The 10,191-nt window shown below is 45.6% G+C and overlaps 1 protein-coding gene across 1 annotated transcript; it reads left to right on the forward strand.

Moving 5' to 3' along the window:
- Nucleotides 1-458: 458 nt before the first annotated feature.
- Nucleotides 459-8,828, forward strand: CXCL14 (C-X-C motif chemokine ligand 14). Its single transcript, XM_027682845.1, has 4 exons — nt 459-799; nt 1,725-1,830; nt 6,353-6,463; nt 7,697-8,828. Exons 1-4 carry the CDS (start codon nt 736-738, stop codon nt 7,710-7,712), a joined length of 297 nt encoding a protein of 98 aa, XP_027538646.1. The 5' UTR covers nt 459-735; the 3' UTR covers nt 7,713-8,828.
- Nucleotides 8,829-10,191: the final 1,363 nt, after the last annotated feature.

The raw sequence follows: 10,191 nt of genomic DNA on the forward strand, positions 1-10,191 counted from the left end.
TCCTGAAGCATTCCACATGCCAAACCCACCTAACAACGCTTTCAGCAATATTTTTTTTCCATTTAACTCGCTAAACTTTCCATTAGATTTAGAAGCCTGTTAAAGCTAAAAAAAAAAATAAATTAATATTATAAATGAAAATTATAAATTAAAAAGTCAATATGTGACTAAAAGCGACACCCCTTCCCAAATTCTCCAAATCTCATTTCCAGGGTTCATGGGAATTTCTGCGGAGCGCGGGCATCCCTGGAGCGCTCGCAAGCGGGTGTTTTTCCACCCGACAGCCCAATTCATACAAATACTCACATAACCCCCCCCCCCCCAGCAAACCTCCTTCTGACGGAGCTGTCCCAGCTGGGCAGGGGCAGGAGCAGCCGCCCCATCGCCTGCGCTCCCCCCGGGATGCTCGGGGCGGGGATGGGGGATGTTCCCCCCCGGGGTGCCGGTCCCCTCCCTCCCCGCCGGGGCTGAGGAAGCGGAGGGAGCCGTGGAGTTGCTCTGCATATTAATGAGCCGGGAGCGAGGGCAGCGGGAGCCGCTTTAAAGGAGGCGAAGGGAAGGCAGCGGCAGAGCGCAGGCAGCGCAGGCAGCGCCGGGCAGCCGCTCCGCCGGGAGCCGCTCCGCTGTCCCCTCCCTGGTGACACAGCCCCGGGACAGCGGGATCGGGGGGACGAACCCCAAGCGAGAAAACACATCTACCCCCCCGGCACCTCCTCGGGTACCCGCTGCCTCACCATGAAGCTCCTGACAGCAGCTCTGCTTCTGCTCTTCATCGCGATGTGCTTGGCCAGCGCAGAAGGTAAAGTGGGGGTTTTTTTGCCTATTCCCGCATAAACCTCTTTTCCAGTAATTTGTGTTTGCCTCCTGGTAGCCCCGGGATGGGTTGAGCTGTCCCCTGCCTGTTGGGAAGGTGCGATGTGCAGAATCTGTGAGGGAGGGAGCCGCGAGTTTTTTAAAGGTGAAGTAGAGGTAAAATACACTGGGCAGAGTTGTGTCTTCATTTGTGTCTTCATCGCAGGGCAAAGAGCTCTCAGCGTGGCAGGTCATGCCATGCTCTCCGTTATTCAGGAATACAGCTCGAATACCTCCTGTTAGGTGGGTTTAGCATGTGGAATGCTTCAGGAAATAAGGTCAGTTTAGGGTTGCTTTAATGAACACTCGAAGGGTGGTTTTCAGGGAAAATAGAGCAGAGCTGGATTTGAGGTTGTGGCACAGTCTGCATTTTCTGCTGTGCTCAAAAACGATGGTTAAAAAACGTTCAGCTTTTGTCTGGCTGTGACTGCACCACGACATCCATGTGAGGAGAAATGACTGGAAGTCCTACAAAGTCCAAGTGGGACGTGAGTGAATGAGAAAGCAGCCGAGACGTGCTCTTGCTTGCTCAGTTTAAAGAGTTCTGACTCTTTCATTTCCTTTTTTAAAATAATATTTAATCGCGGCAGGTGCACAGTAAAAAAATCTGATATTTACAAAGCCTCAGAACATATATAGTGCTCTGAAACATATTGCCCATAGAGCCACTACCTTTTCCTGGGATATACCAAAGAAAAGAAAATTTAATTTTTTTTTTTTTTTGAGCTCGACAGCTTTACAAAATTCAGCTTTTCCCACCAAGGCTTGAAAGAGCAAACTGAAGTTTTCCTGGATGCACCCAGGCTGGAGGGAAGGGACGTTTGGTATGCAGGAGGCTTTGCAGGCGCGTGAGAAAGTGCTTTCTCTTGTAGGCGTGAAGTGCAAATGCTCAAGGAAAGGTCCTAAAATAAGATTCTCTAACGTACGGAAGCTGGAAGTGAAACCGAGGTACCCGTTTTGCGTGGAAGAGATGATTATGTAAGTCTGCCTTCATTGATTGCTCTCTGTTTCCCTGTCAGCTGAACTCCTTCACCTTATACTGCAAGTTCCTTCTTTGTTCTTTGTTTTCCTCGTGCCCCGGCATGCTAATTCCTGGGAATATTCATTTGCAAATTGAATATTCTTGGCAATATTCTGATGCAAAAAAAAATTGTGCAATTCTGACCAAAATTCCACCTATTATTTTTCGACAGAATTTTTTTTCCCTTAAAATCAGTATTTCCAGAACAGGTAGCTACAAAAAGATAATCACTAGTTCAAGTGAAAATAATGACAAATCCTACTTCAAGCCACCTGATATAAAATTCAGAACTATTTAGTCAAGTTATTCTGGGCATGCAGAATAAATATGAACAGAGTTTGGTTTCTGCAAGGAAGATTAGCCCGACCAGAGACAGATTTTTGCCTGTGTTGTACCAGAGCAATCCCCTTCATTCAATGAGGTTACCCAGCATTTAAGAAAATGTTTTCTTCCCAGTCTCCCTGCAAGGTGGGACCAATGCTGCTGTGAAATCTCAAAGTGATGTAATGGCTAACCAAGGTGAGGCAGGTACAGGGTTTTTTGACATGACTGGCTCAAAAGGAGGGGTTTTTAGATTTTAAATATGGGTGGGTTTTGGTTTTTTCCTATCCCGTTTTGGATATCTTAAGATTCCCCCAACAAAGTACCATCCAACCAGCACGTGTGGCTGGATAAGGACAGATTAACCAAGAAGACTTCACCAAGCTCCTCTGCCACCTAAGAGAGGGGGAAAGGGTCCCAAGAGCATCTACACTCTCAGGACACCAAGGGCTGGTTTGATCCAGCATTTGTGCTCCCTCATGGGACATTTGCCATTCATTTAACAGCAGGATCTGAGCCCTGTCCTGCCAGGCTCTGTACCACCTCTGGGACTCTGTAATGCCCTTGGGGACAGATCTTGCTCATCCAACTGGCACAAACAAGGAGATACCACAGACTTGTCACACAGAACTGGCTCTTCAGACTCAGCGAGAGCTTGGGGAGGAGGAATGGAGACCCAAGGTTCATTATGCTTCCTCCAGAGCTAGACCAGCATCACTGTGAGCAATGCTGAGCTCAGGGAACATCAGACCCACTTCTCTGAAGCCCAAATCAGCTGATGGTGACCTGAACAGAAGAATGCTTGCAGAGCATCCCTGCCTGAATCAGCCCCTCACAGCTTCACCTTGTTCTCTCTGACCCTTCAACAGCAAAACGATGGTGTGGAGGAACACCAACCCTTCACATCCCACTCAAGGCATTTCCCCAAAAGCAGATGGTGACCAGGGGGTATAAAAAAAATCTCATTAATGCCACGTTTCACTTCCAATCAGAAAGCTGGGGAAACTGGAACGCCGCGTGTAGGAGCCGCTGCTTTCCCAGCCCGATCGCTATGCAGATGTTGAGCAATGCTATTCAAGCCTGAGGGCTGACAGAATTGTCCCATCATCTCCCCTCCCCGCGGGTGTCTGTGGGGCAAGGCAGACCCACCGCCATCGCTGCCTTTCCAGCTGCCCTAATGCAGCCTGAACTCAGCACTGAAAGCAAACTGAAATTAATATTCTGAGAACAAATTGATCCCGGAGCCTCTGGACAAAGCACAGCGGAGCTAAATTCCTGCAACTGAGTTTTTGTTGCTGCAGTGATCACCTAAAACGAGTTGTCGAAGCTGTGTTCCCTTCTGCCCTCCTCAAAAGCTCTCATATGTTTTCATACAGCAGAAACTTGGCATAAATGATGTTGGGCAAAGAAGCAGTGGGTATGAGGGTGGTGCAGTGTAGGGAGGTTTTGGCCATAACCCCCCCAGCAGAGCTGTGGTACAGGGTAAGAGACAGTTAAACTGAGTCCTCAGTTTAGTCAAAACCTATCAAGATTCATGGTACATCCAGCAGTAATTGTGAGTGTATCTGTCTCTTGGAATGAGAGAAAGCAGCAGAAAACAGGAGAGAAGTTTAACTCTTTCTGCCTCAAATGTTCAACCCCCTCCCTCCTACTCCATGTTTTGCTCTGGGATGTGTCAGGATGAAAACAGCTGATGGAAAATAGATGTTGTTGGGAACCTTTCTCAAGGGGCAGTCAAGGCAGGTGACAGTCCCCACAATGGTTTGGGATGAAAGGACCAGAGCCAGGATCCTTGGGGCCATGGAGACAGGGTGTTTGTAGGCAGAGGAGCAGCTCCACCATCCCTCAGATGAGATGTATGAGAGGTGCTGGGGGGCACAAACTGACCCAGAGTGCTCATCACAGCCCTGGAGGCAGAGACCTACTGGGGGAGGATTTTGGCACAGGGACCCTCAGACACCAGGGGTAAAGGCTCCAGACAGCAAGTCCTTGGTGGATAAGGGGCAAATCCCACTGGGGGTGAAAGTTCTGGTGCTCCAGTCCCTTCTCCATCCCTCTCAGTCTCTTCTTGCAGCCCACCCAGACAGCTCCTCCCTCAGGGTATAAGTTCACACAGTGCCTCTCAGGCACATCCCCTTACATTTGTCAGACCAGCATCCCCAAAAGCAGGACCAGCTCAGCTCAGGGTGCCCAAAAATGCTGCCACCCAACCCTGTGCCAATCAGGGACTGCCTGAGAACTGCAGAGGACAGTGGGACTGCCCTGGGAACATCTCCTGTGCTCTCCATCCTCCAGCAGCAAAGCAAAAAACCCCCATGTGATGTCAAAGCAATGCATGCCAGGATGAGAAAACAGCCAGTTCACCTGAGAAGCAAACCCTGCATCTCCTCCTCAGACAACAGGATCTAGTAAATCCAGAGTGTCCTTCACTGCTTCTGGTGCAAGTATGGGATTTGCTGCTTTTCAGAGATGTTTCTACTCCTCTCCTCTTGCAATTCAGCCTGTCCATCACTTTCTGGAAATACTTGTGTGGCCTGTCAGAGGGGAAACCCAAGCCAAGGTGTGGATGAGCCAGTGCAGAGAAGGTGGCTGCTGCCTGGAGGAACTTTGAACTGGCCTCAAGTCCCTCAAAACTCACCTGCCCTGTGCCTTCAGTGAAAGTTTGGTTTCATCCCTGTCCAAAGCAGCAGGAAAACTCCCCTTCTCATGCACACACTGCTCTCCAGAGAGGTTGGCTGAGAACACCCTTAGAACAGAGATAGTCCATGTTTTTAGCAGTGACTCTGCCCTTTCTGCTGCCTGCAGCCACCAAGGAGGCTCTTGGGGGCTTCCACCACTTTTCCATGCACTTGGGAAAAGGAGCACTTCCTCCCAGAAAAAACAACCTGGAAATTACACCTTAACTTTTTGTGGCCTTAGCTTAGAGCTGATGGAGGTGGAGCAGAAAGGGGAGCAGGGAGGAAGGTTAACTGAATAGAAAGAGCAATTTGAACACCATGTGCAATTTCAAAACCAGAAACGTGGTGAGAACCTCAGCTCAGTTCATGCAGGCAGCACGTTTTGCTCCCTCAGAACCAGGAGCTTGAGCTGGGAAAATTTGCACTTTTTCTTGTGTTAGAAGACAAACAGCTTCTTTCTGAACCAAACCATAAAAGAAGACCATCAGTATACACAGGTATTTCTGGTTTTCTGCCTTCATTTTACTCATGCCTCTAGCAGCATTTAAATAATTCCATGACAGTGTTTTAGTTAAATCAATAACCGCTTTTCCCCGTCGTGGATGGTATTTCCAGAAAATCAATAATTCCAATACAAATTGTGGTTGTGAGTTTGGTTGTTTCTTTCTAATTTCCTAAATTAATAGCAAAACCAGAAAACTGCTTAATTTTGAGCCCTGAGAGGTGGAGCAGCCTTGATGTTTCTGCAAAGCCATCCTTTTGGGAAGCATCTTTGGGCCTCTCGTGTCACCTTGGTTGTGTCAGACCAAGTGATGATGGCCTCACTAAGCCCTCAAGGAGGGGACCTAAAACAAAGAAAAGACTTTTGCCATGTTTTGCCTCCCAACAGGCTTTGTTGTGACAATCAGGGGGCACCAAGCTGGCAAACAGAGCAGGATCAGGCTGTGAGCAGAGGAGGCTGAAGCCCCCAGAGCTGCATGCTGAGGCTCAGAGCTGGGCTGTTGGGCACAAAGGCACTCTGCCATGTGCAAGTATTTAAAATACTGCAGAATTAAGAGGGGGAAAAAAAGCAAAAATCAAAATAATCAGTGAAGCTGTTGTGATATTTTCTCTCTAATGAACTCTTGTTGAGCATAAAGGAACAGTCTCCTCATGCAAAGACCTTGTGGTTGCCTGAATGAGCCCTAATTAAATAATCTGTTGGGCTCAAAAGATGATATCTAGCAGGTAGGCAGAGCAAACCCACTGATTAAAACCAGTGGGTAGGTCTTGCTTTGGTACAACAGTGTAATGGTGAGCAATGGATTGGGAACAGCCAAACCTGCCGCTCTGTTATTCCAATAAACTCAAATGTCTGCCAGAAAACACAGAGCATAAAGAGCCTTCCACTGGCCCCCTGACCAGTTTTGGGAGTTGGTGGGGCAAGAGCAGGGGTGGGAATTGCCTGTGCCTGCCATGACCTGTGTCCCTTGCCCTGCAGTGTGACACTGTGGACCAAGGTGAGGGGGGAGCAGCAGCACTGCCTGAACCCCAAACGCCAGAACACCGTGAGGCTGCTCAAGTGGTACCGAGTATGGAAGGAGAAAGGCAGGTAAGGACTTGCTGGATGGGGGAGGATCTTGGTGGCAAACCAGGCAACCAAGGAAGTGCACACACTGCAAGTGCTCCATCCAGCACCCAGGATGTATTTCATTACCCAAATTACAATTTTAAACGGGTGTTCTTGATATTATTTCTTTCCTGCCACTTGAAGTTCTCACTTCTATTTTAGGATTAGGTTGTTCTGGCTGTAAATAGTAATTATTTTTGGTTAAAATATTCGTCAGCTGATGCTCTCGGTTACTTACATACACTCACCTCCCTTCCACGGGGAAAACTCCAAGATGAAAAGCTAAGGTATTTTCAGCCATGAGAAAAGCAGCCAGGAGAGCAGGGAAGAGAGAGCCCAGTCACACACTTTAATCACACCACCTCAGCATCATCAGTCTCTGATGACGCAGGTATTTGCCAATTTTAACAAATGTATCATGGCCAGAAAAACAATAATTTTCTGGCAAAAATCTCTGACACCTTCTCCCTTGTAAAGAAGATTTTTTTTTCCTAAGCCATCGGTCACAGATAAAACACAGAAAGTGAGAAACATCTCCTCCAACTCCCTGCCAGCTCCCTGCCTCTGCTTCACAACCAGAGCACGTGGGGAAGCCCTGGCTACTGCATAACAACATATTTACACTCTTCCCCTGTTTCTTTTTCTTTTTTTCTTATAATGCCATCATTAATAAGACCAAGGATGCCCAGCCCCGGGCTTGTACCCTCAGGAGACGTGCAGACAGACAAGCCCATCGTGTTGTTCTGTCAGGACACAATCCAGAAAAATGGCAGAGTAATATTATCTCAAAAAGAACAGATAATGTGAATTTATTATATCTATGGACAGCTCATAATAAGCATCAGCAATTGTATAAGAGATAAGGGTTTTCCAGTGGTTAAAGTGAATTAGCTGATGTGGATTTCTTATTATTTATCCTGATAATCATGGCAGAGCGTGTTATTCCCCACATGCCTCCAAGGTGTGGCAGTGTCAAAGTCCAACACTCCTCCTAGATGCTTTATGGACATAAATTGCTGAAAGTCAGCAACTTAATTTCCAGATTGCTTAGGCAAAGGCTAAAAATCTGGTTTCTGGGTTTTTATTATTTGTGGGTTGTTTTTGTTATTATTATTATTATTATTATTGTTGTTGTTGTTGTTGTTGTTGTTGTTGCTTGAAATGGACTTTAATTCATAGTTTAAGTACCCTGCTCTTGGTTCTTCCTCTGTTTAGGGTCTATGAAGAATAAGAGCAAGTGGTGTGAGGACTGGAGCAGATTCCCTTGGCTGGCATAGGACTGGGCTCTACAGAAGATTATTTCTCTCTCGCAGGCATAAGACACAAATTCTATATTATTATCAAGCACTTTTTACCAAGGGTCAGTTTTTACATTTTATAGCCACGTGCAAAAAGGCTTCCAGATTTCCCGAGCATCTGTTGCACTTCTGATTCCACACCCGTCTGCTCCGTACCGATATTGGGGAAAAAAAGAAGTTGTTTTGGGATTTTTTTTTTAATTTTTTTCTTTTTAATTATTCTTCATTCATACTGCACTATGATTGCAATCGAGCTTTATAAGCTCTTCAGGCAAACAGCGACGTTGGTGACGGTGTCACTCGCAGCCGTTCCCTCCCCCTCTGGGCAGCGGGAAAGCTTCGGGGCCGGGTTTGTTGGGCGTTTTTGCAGCCTCCTCCACCTCAGTCGGGCAAAGCAGGGACCAAAGACGAGTTTGCTGGGGCAGCTGCCGCCGAAACGTGGCTGTACCTGCAGAACGAGGTCCCTCAGCACCTCGTCAAGTGAGCCTGAGATCACTTGTGTACCTCTTCTTTAAAGGACTCGAGGTCTCGCTGCAAGGCAAAGCATCCCCTGTCTCCCCTTTAACCTCTCATGCATTAGGAAGCATTTCTAGGTTGTTTTTATTACTAAGAAAATAAAAAAAGTCTGTTTGGTTTTGGGTTTTTCGGTTTTGTTTTTTTTTTTTTCTTCACCTGAAGCTCTCACAGAGAGTTTGTGGCTTCAGTACTGAGATATTTTAAGCTTCGAGGCTATTGTGTATGTTTTCCTAGATTTGTAGCAACAACAACAAAGAAAGCCTTTAAAAGGTACCTTTTTATGAAAAATATGATAGGGCAAACATATAAATACCTATGTATATTTTAGTCACAATACAACATATTCATTATTTTGAATGTAATACTTCCATGTTAAGCAGTGCATTCCTCTTTTTAATATAACAAAACTACCTTTTCATCTGTAAATATACTATAGGAAGTCTCCCTATATTATCTTGCTGTATAATGTACTGTACTGCTAAATTATCATATGCTATTTAAATGTTTGAAATATTTAGAAGGTTGCATGAAGATTTCATATTTCTTTCTAAGACAAACAAAAAAAGTAATAAAAAAATATATTTAAAACAAGCTGACAATTGCTTTTAAATTCCCTTAAGTCATCAGGGAACTCCAGCCACTTCTAATCACTCGGGTTTTTTGTGGATGAATTGGTTTGGGGGGAAAAACAGTGACTCAGAGAAGCTGATTAGAGATACAGCATCTTGATGACTCTGGAATTAGAAAACATTATTCCAGTACAATTTACTTTCCTTTCTCATTTTACGATTTGGATTTTAGCCCAACACAGGGAATGACATAAATAAGGGCGATACCATCAGCCTGTAGCCACTGGTCTAGTGTCAAGTGAACACAAATCAACCACTTCAATCCACATAAAACCAAGTAAAAAAAGTGATTTAAATAAGATCAGGGTTAGATTAGGGAAGGTTGAACGACAAAAATCAGACAACAAAAACCTATGAGCCACCACCTCTTCCTACACAGTTTCTACCCTCGCCCACAGGGAGGGACTTTGCACCCCACGAGGCTCCTCCATCACTCCCCAGATAAAAGGAAAGCAGCAGATTGGAATGGTAAAGCATGAGCTCTGCCACAGCAATCTTCAACTGTGCAATCAGGCCAATGCCTGGCCTCAGCTCAAGGCTTTCCTGCTGCTCAGACAGACAAAAAAGCCAAAAAAACCCCATATACATACACTATATATATATATATATATATGTATATATATCCTTAATTACTGTGCTAATACCTGGCAGAGCTGAAGGCGAAAGAGCTGTTGGATTTCAAAGTATTTTCCTATTCTGCATAAGGATGAAGCTCAAGCTTCAGGTACCTATGAGTAAAAACCCTGAGGAAGATCCCGGAGTATTTAAGAAATTAAATCTCTGGAGATATCAAGCACCAGGCTCTGCTTCTGGCTGAGCATCTGAACTCCATCTCTGGGCAAGCCCAGACCCATGAGCTGCCCCTCTCCTTTCTCAAGTCACATGTTAACAAGGTCAGTAGATTTTCCTTGAGAAGACTTGATTTCAACATACCAGCAGACTTCAAAAATGTTTATGCTTATTTAGCGACTACTGGGCAATGGATTTCCTGGAAAAATATCGATATGGTTGCATAAGAGGTGGTTAAATGCTGCTGGGAATGCTGTGCACAGCTCTGATTGCCCAAACTGAGCTCCCAGTGACTCACACCTCACAGGGTATAGCCTGTACAAATGACTCGTAGCTCTGGGTTCATCTGCCACACAGAAACCACCAGCAAATACTAAGTACAGAGGAAACCAATTGTAATGTTTTTCTGCTTGTCAGAATGGGAAACAAAAAAAAAAAAACAAACCAAAACAAAAACACCACCAAAAACCCCCAAAAC

Source organism: Neopelma chrysocephalum, unplaced genomic scaffold (genome assembly GCF_003984885.1).
Source record: "Neopelma chrysocephalum unplaced genomic scaffold, ASM398488v2 Primary Assembly neopelma1_63, whole genome shotgun sequence".
NCBI lineage: Eukaryota > Metazoa > Chordata > Aves > Passeriformes > Pipridae > Neopelma > Neopelma chrysocephalum.

Excerpts from the sequence above, each read along its gene's own strand:
- CXCL14 (XM_027682845.1), top strand. The coding sequence starts at position 736 with ATGAAGCTCCTGACAGCAGCTCTGCTTCTGCTCTTCATCGCGATGTGC. Across the intron at positions 800-1,724 it reads GTGCTTGGCCAGCGCAGAAG|GCGTGAAGTGCAAATGCTCA; the intron begins GTAAAGTGGGGG and ends TTTCTCTTGTAG. Across the intron at positions 1,831-6,352 it reads TGCGTGGAAGAGATGATTAT|TGTGACACTGTGGACCAAGG; the intron begins GTAAGTCTGCCT and ends CTTGCCCTGCAG.